This window comes from Neoarius graeffei, chromosome 4 (assembly GCF_027579695.1).
Source record: "Neoarius graeffei isolate fNeoGra1 chromosome 4, fNeoGra1.pri, whole genome shotgun sequence".
Classification (NCBI taxonomy): domain Eukaryota; kingdom Metazoa; phylum Chordata; class Actinopteri; order Siluriformes; family Ariidae; genus Neoarius; species Neoarius graeffei.
Window position 1 is genome coordinate 6,519,798 of NC_083572.1, and position 15,432 is coordinate 6,535,229.

At 40.2% G+C, this 15,432-nt stretch overlaps 1 protein-coding gene across 3 annotated transcripts in view; it reads left to right on the forward strand.

Annotated features, from left to right (window-relative positions):
* gpr155b (G protein-coupled receptor 155b) overlaps positions 1-15,432 on the forward strand; it is a 51,426-nt gene that overhangs the window by 9,225 nt on the left and 26,769 nt on the right. For 2 of the 3 annotated variants that reach the window (XM_060918725.1, XM_060918724.1), the window contains 4 exons: positions 664-1,103; positions 1,188-1,366; positions 3,102-3,322; positions 3,595-3,763. In XM_060918725.1, coding sequence (XP_060774708.1) covers positions 680-1,103; positions 1,188-1,366; positions 3,102-3,322; positions 3,595-3,763 — 993 coding nt within the window. In that variant the 5' untranslated portion in view covers positions 664-679. The remainder of the gene's footprint in view (positions 1-663; positions 1,104-1,187; positions 1,367-3,101; positions 3,323-3,594; positions 3,764-15,432) is intronic. The other variant, XM_060918726.1, reaches the window with a different exon arrangement.

The window sequence follows — 15,432 nt, forward strand, 5'->3', positions numbered from 1 at the left end:
CTTTGAAGTCACGTTAGCCAGACTAGAGTTGAAGTGCACCTACGATAAAAATTACAGACCTCTCCATTCTTTGTAAGTGGGAAAACTTGCAAAATCGACAGTGGATCAAATACTTATTTTCCCCACTGTATTTAGTTATGTCTTCTGACCCCATCTTAATGACAGGATAATTATCCTAAATATTTGATATCGGGGGCGGCACGGTGGTGTAGTGGTTAGCGCTGTCGCCTCACAGCAAGAAGGTCCTGGGTTCGAGCCCCGTGGCCGGCGAGGGCCTTTCTGTGTGGAGTTTGCATGTTCTCCCCGTGTCCGCGTGGGTTTCCTCCGGGTGCTCCGGTTTCCCCCACAGTCCAAAGATATGCAGGTTAGGTTAACTGGTGACTCTAAAAATTGACCGTAGGTGTGAATGTGAGTGTGAATGGTTGTCTGTGTCTATGTGTCAGCCCTGTGATGACCTGGCGACTTGTCCAGGGTGTACCCCGCCTTTCGCCCGTAGTCGGCTGGGATAGGCTCCAGCTTGCCTGCGACCCTGTAGAAGGATAAAGCGGCTAGAGATAATGAGATGAGATGAGATTTGATATCGGTTTTGGTTGATAAGTATGATTTAGTGTGTGTCATGTATTTATACTTTTTCTCCTCTTCCTCTTTTCAACAACCTGTCAGTTTCTCTGATGCCATCATGGAAGGAGGTCATTATGTCACCATTCATGGCCTAAACATTACCCACAGTCCTCCTCTGTCAGTGCCAGTCATGTCCATCGGCAGACTGTTCCCGGCGCTGCTCGGGTGTTTCAGTATCATCCTGTGTGGCTACGTGGCAGGCCGCGGTGAGATCATCGGCGTGGGACAGACCCAGAGCCTGGGCAGCTTCGTGTCATGCTTTGCGCTTCCGGCGCTGCTCTTTAGGAACATGGTGCAGCTCCAGTTCAGCAACGTGGTGTGGTCGTTCCTGTGGAGCGTCCTGATCGCCAAGGTGTGCGTGTTTGCGCTGGTGTGTGTCCTCACGCTGCTGGTGGCGAGTCCGGAGGGTAGGTTTGGGAAAGCGGGGCTGTTTGCCATCTTCGCCACGCAGAGTAATGACTTTGCACTGGGATATCCGATAGGTGAGCGACAAGCATCACTCTGTCTGTAATTCTTCATCATTTAATCCTTCAAACTTCTGTTTCCTCTTTTTTTTCCTCCTTCAGTGGACGCTCTGTACCACAGTTCTCACCCTGACTACACACAGTACCTGTATTTGGTGGCTCCGGTGTCTCTGATGCTGCTGAATCCGGTGGGCTTTGCTCTGTGTGAGCTCCAGCGTTGGAGGCAAAGCCCTGATCACAGCCACAGCAAGCTGCACGTCGTCTCGACTGTCCTTCTGCGTGTATGTTTGTGTCTATGATGAGCCAATGATTTTTCTTTTCATTACTAAGCTAAAATATGAGTTTGTTCTATATGTCTCATACAGTGGCATGCAAAAGTTTGGGCACCCTTACTGAAAATGTCTGTTACTGTGAATAGTTAAGCGAGCAGAAGATGAACTGATCACCAAAAAGCATAAAGGTAAAGACGATACGTTTCTTTTCAGCATTTTCTGCAAGATTTGTGTATTATTTTTGTTTTGTACAATTGGAGAGTGGGGGAAAAAAAAAGAAAAGGAACACCATGTGAAAGTTTGGGCACCCCGATACATTTGAGTTCTCAGGTAAGGTTCCAAACCTTAATTAGCTTATTGAGCTGTGGCTTGTTCAAATTCTTCGTTAGGAAAGGTCAGATGATGCAGATTTCAAAGCTGTATAAATTCTCTGACTCCTCAAACTTGTCCCTAAAATCAACAGCCATGGGCCCCTCTAAGCAACTCCGTCGCATTCTGAATAATAAAATAATTGATGCTCACAAAGCAGGAGAAGGCTACAAGAACGTAGCGAAGTGTTTTCAGGTAGCTGTTTCCTCAGATTAAGAAATGGCAGTTAACAGAAACAGTGGAGATCAAGGTGAGGTCTGGAAGATGAAGAAAACTTTCTGAAAGAACTGCTCGTTGGATTGCTAGAAAGGCAAATAAAAACCCCTGTTTGACTGCAAAAGACCTTCAGAAAGATTTAGCAGACCCTGGAGTGGTGGTGCACTGTTCTACTATGCAGCGACACCTGAACAAATATGACCTTCATGGGAGAGTCATCAGAAGGAAACCTTTCTTACGTCCTAGCCACAAAATTCAGCGTCTGAAGTTTGCAAATGAACATCTAAATAAGCCTGATGCATTTTGGAAACAAGTCCTGTGGACTGATGAAATCAAAATAGAACTTTTTGGCCACAATGTGCAAAGGTGTGTTTGGAGAAAAAAGGGGCCAAATTCCAGGAAAAGAACACCTCTCCGACTCTGAAGCATGGGTGTGGATGGATCATGCTTTGGGGTTGTGTTGCAGCCAGTGGCACAGGGCGCATTTCATTGGTCGAGGGAAGCATGGATTGGAATAAATACCAGCAAATTCTGGAAGCAAACATCACACCGTCTGTAAAAAAGTCGAAGTTAAAAAGAGGACGGGTCCTACAATAAGACGATGATCCAAAACACACCTCAAAATCTACAACGGAATACCTCAAGAGGCCCAAGCTGAAGGTTTTGCCCGGGCCCTCACAGTCCCCTGACCTAAACATCATTGAAAATCTGTGGATAGATCTCAAAAGAGCAGTGCATGCAAGACAGCCCAGGAAACTTGTAGAACTGGAAGCCTTTTGCAAGGACGAATGTGTGAAAATCCCCCAGGTAAGAACTGAAAGATTATTAGCTGGCTACAAAAAGTGTTTACAAGCTGTGATACTTCCCAAAGGAGGTGTTACTAGGTACTAACCATGCAGGGTGCCCAAACTTTTGCTTCAGGCCCTTTTCCTTTTTTGTCATTTTGAAAATGTAAAAGATGAAAATAAAGTTTTTGCTTAAAATATTAAGGGAATGAGTCATCTTTAACTTTATGCCTTTTGGAGATCATTTCATCTTCAACTTGCTTAACTGTTCACAGTAACAGCAATTTTGCCCAGGGGTGCCCAAACTTTTGCATACCACTGTATGCATTATTTTTATATAATATATAATTTTTTTTTGTTGTTGTTCTCCAAAGGTGTTTAAGAATCCGATCGTGTTCATGGTCCTGATCGGGATTGTGTCTCAGTTCCTGTTCGGGGGGCGTGTCCCTCTGTTGCTAGGGGAGTTTGTGGATGGATTGGCAGACTCGTTCGGAGGGGCAGCGCTCTTTTACCTGGGCTTGACGATGGTGGGCCAGATGGGTAGAGTTACCCGTTCAACAGGGGTCACTCTTATTTTACTCCTCACGGCTAAACTGTGAGTGTAAATGCAGTATATGTATCGTGTTTGTTATTTTAGGATGGTCTGATCCGACTTACAATATGAGTTAGGGCAAACAGGAAGCAAAGTGGGACCAGACAACATGAAAAAGTTGTGTAGAGTTTAACTTTACCTATTATTGAGAAGAAAAGCACTGTTCTAGGACGAGCACTAAGACACAACAGGCTTCGCGATTACTGTAGCAGTGATTAGGTCTAAGTGTGAAGTGCGACCAGTCAATCCACGCTTACTGTTTACTTCTGCTCCAGTCTCTTGATGCCGTTGATATGTAAAGACATGCTGGAGCTCTTGGATGCAGCCAACTCCAGTTCAGTGAACCACACTAGTCTGTCGGACTACGCCTTCCTGTACGGCGTCTTCCCCACTGCACCCAGCGTGGCCATTTATGCCGCTCAGTACAACATGCAGCTGGAGGTGGTGAGTTTTGCACTTACTGTACATTCCATATGTTGTAGGCTATTGAGCGACAGGGAGGTGTGATGCTGCTCCGAAGGTAATAGTTTTGTTATAACAACTAATGACTATAGATTTTTGTATATGGCTCTTTCTGTGATAATAGGGTTACTACTTTGTGACATGCCACTCAAAATTTAAAACTGCAAGGAGGGCTTTAAATATGGGTTATAATTAATAGGTATAGTACCAGGCTTATAGTACTCGAGTCCAGGACTCGGGTCCGATTTCTGCCCTAATTTTAAGGACTTGTGACTCGACTTGGACTTGAGCACTGACGACTCGGACTTGGATTTTTTCTTTATTTTTTGTAACATGCCATAATAATTTGGCACACGATATTTATATCTGCATTAATTTTTGTACTAATTTCGCGCAAGAGTGTCACACCTGCGTGCCTTGGCGCATGCATCAGATAGACTCTCGAGCGCGCTCCAAGTGGACTCTTGCTTGCGCTCCATAAACGACTCGCACCTGTACAGGATTAAGGTGCAATCAGCGCGCCTATATAAAAACTGGGAAAAAACACTTACTCTGCAAAGTATTGAGTTGCACTGCTGATACATCACCAAGCCTTATTTCCTTGTTTGGTTTCCTGATCCCTGATTTCCTCTTTCTCATCTTTGATTCTGCCGAGTCTACGATAGCCTGTTTGTGCCTCGCTCGACCTGTCGCCTGTTTCACCGTTTTACGATTTTGCCTGCCGTTCTGGATTGTTTACCGTTTTCACTTGTGTTAATAAACGCACCTTCTGCACTTACATCCGACAGAATACTTCACACTCCCTGATAAAGAGAAGTGCATTCACCTGTTCATACGCCATGTTCAGGAACAAACTCACGTTAATAAGATAAGGGTCTGTCTCAGAAACGGGGTACTGTGGGGGAACCCCACTAAATATACTCAGTCAATAAACTATATGGTTTTGAATGGTGGTGATGGTTTTAATTTGAAATAAAATGATGAAAGAAATAATACAGATAAAACTAGACCTTTGACGTGAATACTTTATTCAGAATTTGGCAAAAATTCTGCAAATTTGTGGAAAAATGGCGGCTTGATCTGGGGAATGATAAATGGTCGACTACATCGCATTCCCTTAAAAAGGTTGTAGTCCACTGAAAAGTCTACAGTTATCACTAATTGTATTTTAAGTTGTAACTTTATACACCTAAGGATTGGTGCGCTCACAGAATAATCATAACCGTAATAAAACATCATGCAAAATATTTGATCACCGTCATAACTCCATTTTCCGCATACCCAAAACCAATACGATCGTGTGTTTTGATCTAAACGGAAAGCCTCAGGGTCGAGGTCACTACCTCACCCAAAGTAGTAACTTAAAATCACTACGCCATATAAAAATTGTTATAAATCTGCGATTTTGTTTTTTTAAACGAAAGCTGAAGGTTAGGTATAGAATACGTTTCTTACAGAATATGTTACGATGGTAGCTGGTCTTGTATGAATTTCTGAGCTATAAAATGAGTCGTGGTCTATTTTTTACCGTAGTGTGTTATTTGTGTGCGGGGAAGGACACGTTAACAATTTGCATGTGTAGAATGGAATTTTCCACTCCAGCAGTTAGAAGGTGATCGCGCTTCCATTTGCGGTTTTTCTGTTACGCGGGTGATCTGTTCGGACGTTATCACTGAAAAGGCGAGTTTTGACAGTTTTATTTTGTTTTAGTCTTGCAGTATAAGGCAATAGAATGTTTTCTTTTTCATCTTACTTTCATATTTCGTAGTGTTTGCGTATTTTTGGCCAATATTTTGCGACCGTTGTCAATTTAGATCGAACTTTTGATAGAATCTACGGCCAGTCATTTTGCCCCGCCCCCGCCTCGCGCTCCGTCCGGTGCGGTAGTGATGTCCCGTTGCTCGTGCGCCACAGCAGAGACCCGCGCCACCTTCAGCCGGTACAGTCGCTGTTCTTTTACCACCGCCGTTGTTCTTATCTTTCCGGTGTGCTCTTGATTTTTCCATTGTGTCCTATTTCGCCATATCAAATCCCCAAAATGTATCTCATTATTCATATTTAAGTGAATAAATCAATTCAGTCATCATAACTTGGCATTTTTAACCCAAGCAATCAAAAAGAGGAAATTTCTTCAATGTTTTCACTCATCTGTGAAGGAGGGGCTTTAATTCTTCATGATGGAGTTATTTTATATGGAAATCAATTTTACAAAAGCATTTGAATTGTAATCAAAAAATTTTTCCACAGTGGAGGCCAGATAAAGCAAGATGCTATCTTTATTAAACATGACAAAAGAAACATTGAGTGTTCGGTAAATGCAAAAAAAATAGTAAAATTAGAAAATTTATTTTTTGACCATAATGTCCCAAATGAGAGAGCAGTTTCTGAGACGGACCCATAAGATCGCCTTTTATTATCCCACAAGGGAAAATTTACCTTGTTACAGCAGCAAAATATAGAAAGAAAAAGAGATAAGGTGGTGAAGGAGTAGTGCAAAATGTACTAAGTATACAAAAAAAGGGTATATATTAAAAAGAAATAAACTACAAATTTAATGATAAAAATTAACACATTTGCATAAATTAACAGGTTTGCAGATATACCCTCTCACCCACTCCCTCCGTCCAATCTTGTCAACTGTCTAAATGCAGTTAATAATTGGATGGTGCAGAACTTTCTTAAACTAAATCAAGATAAAACAGAAGCCATCCTCATTTCCACCCCTTCTATCTTGAAAAAACTGGAGCACTCTCAGCTATCTATTCCGGGTTATTTCCCCTTCACTACTGTTGAAGTAAGAAATCTGGGTGTTATTCTGGATCCTACTTTCTCTTTTGACTCGCACATTAAAAATATGACTAAAACAGCTTTCTTTCACCTGAAAAGTCTCTCCAAACTTCGTCCCTCTTTAACTTCATCTGCAGCTGAAACGCTTATACATGCTTTTATCACCTCAAGACTGGACTACTGCAATGCCCTACTCCAGGGGGTTTCAAAGTGTGGGAGAGTCGGCCCCCCCTCAGAGAGCAAATAAACAACAGCGCCTCCCCTTACAATTTTTGTTGTTGCTATACTTAGTGTTCCATTCGTATTTAAAAAAATGGTTGTTGTACACATTTTAATTTTTTTCTTTTACACATTTTAAACATCTGTGCTTTTTGAAATCTTTTTTTACACATTTAAAACATATGAGCTTTATTAAAACATCTTTTTTGTACACATTTTAAACATCTGTGCTTTTTAAAACCTCTTTTTTACACATTTTAAACATCTGTGCTTTTTTAAAACCTCTTTTTTTTTACACATTTTAAACATCTGTGCTTTTTTAAAACCTTTTTTACACATTTTAAACATCTGTGCTTTTTTAAAACATCTTTTTTACACTTTAAACGTGCTTTTTAAAACATTTTTTTACACGTTTTAAACATCTGTGCTTTTTAAAATATTTTTTACACATTTTAAACAACTGCTTTTTTTAAAACCTCTTTTTTACACATTTTAAACATCTGTGCTTTTTAAAACCTTTTTTACACATTTTAAACATCTGTGCTTTTTTAAAACCTCTTTTTTACACATTTTAAACATCTGTGCTTTTTAAAACCTCTTTTTTACACATTTTAAACATCTGTGCTTTTTAAAACCTTTTTTACACATTTTAAACATCTGTGCTTTTTTAAAACATCTTTTTTACACTTTAAACGTGCTTTTTAAAACTTTTTTTTACACGTTTTAAACATCTGTGCTTTTTTAAAACCTTTTTTACACATTTTAAACATCTGTGCTTTTTTAAAACCTCTTTTTTACACATTTTAAACATCTGTGCTTTTTTAAAACCTCTTTTTTACACATTTTAAACATCTGTGCTTTTTAAAACATTTTTTTTACACATTTTAAACATGTGCTTTTTTAAAACCTCTTTTTTACACTTTAAACGTGCTTTTTAAAACCTCTTTTTTACACATTTTAAACATGTGCTTTTTTAAAACCTCTTTTTTACACTAAACGTGCTTTTTAAAACCTCTTTTTTACACATTTTAAACATGTGCTTTTTAAAATATTTTTTACACATTTTAAACAACTGCTTTTTTTAAAACCTCTTTTTTACACATTTTAAACATCTGTGCTTTTTAAAACCTTTTTTACACATTTTAAACATCTGTGCTTTTTTAAAACCTCTTTTTTACACATTTTAAACATCTGTGCTTTTTAAAACCTCTTTTTTACACATTTTAAACATCTGTGCTTTTTAAAACCTTTTTTACACATTTTAAACATCTGTGCTTTTTTAAAACATCTTTTTTACACTTTAAACGTGCTTTTTAAAACTTTTTTACACGTTTTAAACATCTGTGCTTTTTTAAAACCTTTTTTACACATTTTAAACATCTGTGCTTTTTTAAAACCTCTTTTTTACACATTTTAAACATCTGTGCTTTTTTAAAACCTCTTCTTTACACATTTTAAACATCTGTGCTTTTTAAAACATTTTTTTACACATTTTAAACATCTGTGCTTTTTTTAAAACCTCTTTTTTACACATTTTAAACATCTGTGCTTTTTTAAAACCTCTTTTTTTTTTTTTTTTTTACATATTTTAAACATCTGTGCTTTTTTTTTTTAACATCTTGTTTTACACATTTTAAACATCTCATAGCATCGTTAGCTAGCACCTCTTGGCAGACAACACACTGTGGCAGTGGAGCATCTTCAGATCCAGTCCATGAAAATCCAAACTTTAAATAATTGTGGTCATACTTCCTTCTTTTTTTGTTTGGCCCAGACTCTGTCTCCTCACTCACTGTAGCTTCAGGTACTAAAAATCGATCCATTTTGTCTCTGGTAAAGGCTAGCTGAAGTTCGCTAAATGTCCGCAATAGTAACTTATTCTGGTTTATTTTTCCTCACGTTGCGCCCCCCTGAAGAACTCTGGCGCCCCCTAGGGGAGGCGCGCCCCACACTTTGAAAAGCCCTGCCCTACTCGATGGCATCCCAGCCAAGCGACTAAATAGGCTGCAACATGTCCAAAACTCAGCTGCTTGGGTACTCACTCACACCAGGCCCTGGGATCATATCACTCCTATTCTCTACAACCTGCACTGGCTCCCAGTCAAATATCGCATCCAGTACAAAACTATCCTGCTTGTCTACAAATCCCTACATAACCTGGCCCCTCCCTATTTATCAAATCTTTTAACTCCATATCAGCTACCTCTAAATCTTCGTTCTACAGATGTCCACCTATTAGCAGTCCCTTACTCTCGGCTCTGCTCTATGGGTGACAGGGCTTTCAGTGTTAATGGCCCTAAGCTGTGGAATGCCCTGCCACTAGCGTTGCGCCAATGCTCAACACTGTCCACTTTCTCTCTGATTTTTAATAACGTTATCATTATTGATTTCTCATGATTTTTATTATTGTTCTTATCTTATTGTTTTACTGTTCAGTGTCCTTGGGTACCTTGAAAGGCGCTTGTAAATAAAATGTATTATTATTATACAGTTAACATAAGTGTATTACGCAGGTGGTATTGCACAAGTAGGCAGGTATATTGCACAGGAGCCATTTTAACCATTTGTAGCTAGCAGTTCGCTGTAAAGTACTGATGCTGATAGTCAGTGCACACAGTATACGTTCAGAGGGGTCTCTATGGATATAGAAGTGATCTGGACAGTATTGTTGATTATTGTGAGGAGCGTCTGGTGCTGTGCTTGGCGAGGTGCTGGCTGTACAGTCTCGCAGCAGTAGGGAGGAAGGAGCTGCTGTATCTCTAACACACCGCAGATGGAGGAGCCGGTCACTGAAGGAGCTGCCCAGTGCTGCTACTGTCTCCTGCAGTGGATGGGAGGTATTCGCCATTTAAGGATGACGACTTGGCCAACATCCACCTCTCCCCCACTACGTCCACTGAGTCCAGTGCACAGCCCAGGACAGATCCAGCCTTCCTAATCAGCTTATTAAGCGTTTTCCTCTCTGCTGTTGTGATGCTGCTTCCCCAACAGACAACTCCATAGAATGTGTGTTAGGACTGGGACTGTTTTGGCCTCTAGAGGCCACTGTTATTTCCTTTTCTGGTCATGTTTGTTTTGGGCCTCTAGAGGTCACCACTGTGTTCTGTGTTTTGTTTTTGTCTTATTGCCTGTTTCCTGCCCCGCCCTGTCCTTAATTAGTTTGTGTATAAACACCCCTCTGTTTGTTCCCTTGTCATGGAGTCTTTTTCCTATGTTATGCTGTTAGTGCTAGTTCCCTCTGTCCCATGTACCTTGCCTGTGTCTTTGTATTCTTGGTTTTTGCTTCTTTCTTTTGGACTTTGTGGATTTTGTTTTTGACCTTTTTGATCTTCTGAGCGTTTGAGTTTTTACCTTTTTTCTTATTTGGATTTTGGACTTTGAACCTTGGGATATTTTATTTTTGTTTATCTTCTGAGCTTTGGATTATTCTTTTTGTTATTTCCCTTGGATTGTACATAGTGTAAATAAACTTTTTGATACTTTTCTACTTCCGTCTCACGCCTCTGCACTTGAGTCATCCCCCTGGTGGCCTAGTGGGGGTTTGCTGGATTATCACACCAGCGAACCAGGTTCGAATCCCAGCAAAACCCTAACAATATGGCTGATAACACCACAGAGTCATAAAAAGAGTTCAGAAGTGGACCCTGAACTCCAAAGGCCCTGAGCCTGCTCAGCAGGTAGAGTCTGCTCTGGCCTTTCTTGTACAGGGCGTGTGTGTGATCAGTCCAGTCCAGTTTATTGTTCAGATGAACACCCAGGTACTTGTAGCTCCTAACAATCTCAATGTCCTTTCCCTGAATGTTCACTGGGGTAGGTGAAGAGAACCTCGTCCTGTGGAGATCCACCACCAGTTCCTTGGCTTTACTTGTATCGATCTGGAGGGAGTTCCGTTGGCACCAGTCCACAAAGTTCCTTGTCAGTTCTCTGTACTCACGATCATCGCCATCTGAGATATAGCCCACAATAACAGAGTCATCAGAGAACTTTTGTAGATGACCGCTAAAACAGCCACCGTCAAATAGTGCAGTTGGAGTCTTGTTCTCGGCCTCGACTCGGATCAATAGTGAACTTGACTCAAAATTTTCTTGAATGACTCTGATTTGAACACTGAGGACTCGAGACTGGACTCGGACTCGAGGTTTAGTGACTTGACTACAAAGCTGTATAGTACCCTGGTATATACATCGTAAGGGGGAGGTAACACTTCCACTGTGCTGTGCAGGAGACCACATTGAAAACCGTGAAAATCTGGCATCATGCATGTAACCTGGACACTAATTTTTGAGCCAAAAGGTTTACAAAAATAGTCATGATTTCTCATGGGGAAATAATAACATAGGAACTCTTCTTAATAGAGAAAGAAAAGAATTTCAAATATCATGCAGATTTTTATGCCTCCGCCACCGTAAGGTGCAGGAGGCATTATGTTTTCGGGTTGTCCGTCCATCCGTGCATGCGTCCGTCCCGAAACCTTGTGAACTGTCTGTGCGTGCGTCCGTCCCAAAACCTTGTGAACGCGATATCTCAAAGGCTAATGAAAATAATTTCACCAAACTTTCACCATTTGTGCGCTTTGGGACAAACATGAACTGATTAGATTTTGAGATCAAAAGGTCTAAGGTCAAGGTCACTGTGAGGTCAAATGTCTGTCCGAAAACCTTGTGAACACAATATCTCCAAGGCTAATACAAGTAATTTCACCAGGTCAAGATTACTGTGAGGTCAAATGTCCATCCCCAAATCACAACTTAATAAGGCGTGTAGTCTACCGGGCGGAGGCATCCCCATCGATACAGTTGGCGTCGCGTTCTATCTAGTTTTTTTTTTTTTTAATGCATAAATTGGCTCTAACCATTTTAACAAAATTTCATGTCAGTTTTACCCAGGAAAAACTATTGGAGCCAGAGTCGTGATAACACACTAAAATGTACCTTGTAAGGTTGTTATTTAACCTGAGAAATAAAAAAAGAACTTTTTATTCATAAAATATTTATGAATTGAAACTACAGGAGTCACCGGTGCATAATTTTGTTGGACAGACTACGACTTTCACTCACCTTGCCACCATTACATGCATCCCAGATGTCTTGCGTAGTGACATCACATGACTGTCTAGAGAAACCCATGACCTGGTTAGCTCAGGCTTAACACTTCCGAGTAGGAATTAGCGTGCACCTGTTTCACGCGTAATAGTTGGACGGAGGGTTACGACCGGACATTTCAATCCAAACAAAAGAAATTTATCAGAGTCTTTTGCCAAAAAACTTGACAGCAGTCAGATTTATATCTATTTAACACGGCTTTTATTTAATTTTAAAAATAGCTTTCGAAACGCTGTCTGAACTTAGACGGACAGAGGATGTTACGCGCATGATGCCACTTTTGATCGGCGCTCATGTGGATTTGGGAAGAGTTACAATGAAAATGTTTTTCCCTGTTTAACTTCGAGTTTAAGCCTTTCCATCAGTACACTCGAGTAAAATTTAAATTTTACGACATTTGGATTGAAGCACCAGCACCAATCTTGTCACAAAACAGCGCATTATTTGACGAAGACATTTTTTTTTTTTTAAATCCAACAAGACACCTTGCTCATTTTATCAATACTATCTAACAGACATACAACGACCACAAAAAAATATATTCGGTTTTTATTTCTATTTATTCTCACTCATGCTACACAACCACAAACCTGGCATATGGCATTTGTAACCCCTTATCATAGAAAGAACCTTAATCAAGACTAACCTGTCAGATTTTTTTAATCTTCTTATGGTTGCAGATGTGTATTATGAAATGTATAATGAAGAGGCACTATCACAAAACGGGATCTTACCAAAGCGATTGTCTAACACTACGTTCAGACTGCAACCTGAAACGACCCATATCCGATTTGTTGTGAAATCCGGTTTTTTTTGTTAGGCCGTTCACATTACCAATTATATGAGACTTGTATGCGATCTCCAATATGAACGGAAAACGACCCAAAAGTGTCCCGCATGCGCAAATTGACACGTAATAAGCACATCTACGTAATACGTAAACAAAAAAAAAGCGCACTCTTCAAGTTTGCAAGTAAAGCATGGAGATGAGGCGAGACCTGGCGATGTGGTTTTTGTGGCGGCGGCGGAACTCACACAATAATCTGATTAATGTGGGCAGCAGACTAATGAGACCGAAGGTGTCAAATTACTGGAAATTTCCAGAACAATCTTATCATCTTGTAATACAGGATGGTTTAACATCCAGGTCCCTACCAAATCTACTATTAGCTTGATCAATTCTATAAAAGTCTATTTAAATTCTGAAAACTGTACAAATGTTGTTGTTTTCCACCAAAGAGGCGGGATTAGCCAACGCAGAATAGTGATGTTTGTCTCTTGTTGATGACGTGTAGGTCGCATGAATGCGACCTGTCCGGTCAGACTGCAGTCGCATGTGAAAATAACGGATATGCATTGGAATTAGGACCACATATTAGGGATGTTAACCGATAACCGTTTGACCGGTGGTTGACCGAATCAACGTTAACCGGTTAATTTTTTTTTGGTTGTCGGTGAAAAAAAAAAAATCAATCGTTTTGAAGCTGCCGATTTTGGAGCGGAGAACCTGGAATTCTGTGTTTTGTAAACGCTTGGGGCATGCCATGCGGTGTAAAGACGACAGCTGACAAATCAGAAACACCCATTCAGTCATGTCCCGCCCTCCCACCCCAGTTAAAGACAGCTGACAAATCAGAAACACCCATTCAGTCATGTCCCGCCCCAGTTAAAGACAGCTGACAAATCAGAAACACCCATTCAGTCATGTCCCGCCCCAGTTAAAGACAGCTGACAAATCAGAAACACCCATTCAGTCATGTCCCGCCCCAGTTGAACACAGCTGCCACCAGTGTTGCCAGAATGGGCGGTTTCTCGCCCATTTGGGTGATTTTAAGTGGATTTTGGCGGGTTTTGAACATATTTTGGGCTGGAAAATGTCAGCAATATCTGGCAACATTGGCTGCCACTCGGCGAAAGAAAAAAGTGTAGACACAGGGTTTTTAGCTTACAAATTACTATTCTGTTTTTTTTTTTTAATTATTATTAGAAGGCACATCGGGTTTAGTCCTACAGTGGTGCTTGAAAGTTTGTGAACCCTTTAGAATTTTCTATATTTCTGCATAAATATGACCTAAAACATCATCAGATTTTCACACAAGTCCTAAAAGTAGATAAAGAGAACCCAGTTAAACAAATGAGACAAAAATATTATACTTGGTCATTTATTTATTGAGGAAAATGATCCAATATTACATTAGGCGCAGATGCCGACTTTTTCACGGCTTTTTCATGGACTGTAACGGCATTTGCTTATGTAGTAATTTTAATACAGAATTTACTCTGATGAAATTATTCAGACACTCCAACGCCCCCCCCCCCCAAAAAAAATCTGATCTGCACGAGCCGTGAAAAAGGCGCACCGTTTGCATCCCTGTTTAAACTCCTAGGTTAACCGACTTTAACCGGCTAATGAGGCTCGGTGGTCGGTCAAGATTTTTTTTAGTTTTCGCCATCCCTACCACATATCCAAGCAGCCTGGGTCGCATGTGAAAAAATCGGATCTGGGTCGTTCAGATTGTCAATAACAAATCGGATACAGGTCGCATATGGGCAAAAAAATCGGATCTGGGTCGTTTCAGGGTGCAGTCTGAACGTAGTCTAAATGGCAAATAAATAAGAGCAATACATGTGCATTTGTAAATACGTTACTATATACACTGCATTTACATGTGTTAGGTAACTGATTAGATTTTTTTTTTTGTAAGTGATGAATAGTGCCTTAATAAGCAAATAAATGAATGTTATAAATTTAAAACCATGCAAAAAAGGAAGCATTTCTTCCTGCATGTGTGCTGTTACGTTATGTTACACTACGTTATGCTACGTTACGTTACACCCCTTGGATCCGAATGAGAGTCTCAACTGATGCGTTAGATTTCTTTTCTTTTATTCACCACTGAAGCCAGGACGTACAAAGGCAGGATACAGCAACCGTAGTCCGTTCACCTAACAGCACTGTGAGAACTGCACCAGGACATACAAACATTTTACAATCTGGTTTCATGGATACAAGCTTCATTATATTAAAAGCTACAAAGAGCCGCATTAAATTACCAGAGACAAAATTACACAAAACACAACTCATACATGCGTAGAAATAACAAATCGTCGTAAATTAATAAACTACACCATACCTCGCTGCACTCACCAAGGAATGCAAACAATACGATATGATATGATGATAATCCTTTCTTCTGTCGTTAAACGGGCGTCAAGCCCAAACAAAGTTCACAGTCTGAGGTAAAACTCGTGTCGGCCCAAGCATGTCGGCTACATCTTCACGGCTTCTCTTTTAAAAGCTCATTTCCCTTTGTGCAAACTACGGTGCCCCCAGATGGACAAATTTTAACACCACAGATACATAAAATTTCCGGTCACAAATTCAAACACATTATATTAAAAGACCTACAATACACAGATATTTCCCCCATAACCCATCCCATACAAATTTCATAAACTATACCAATTTCAAAGTGGTCCTTTGCATATATTATATTACATACAGTGGGGCAAAAAAGTTTTTAGTCAGCCACCAATTATGCA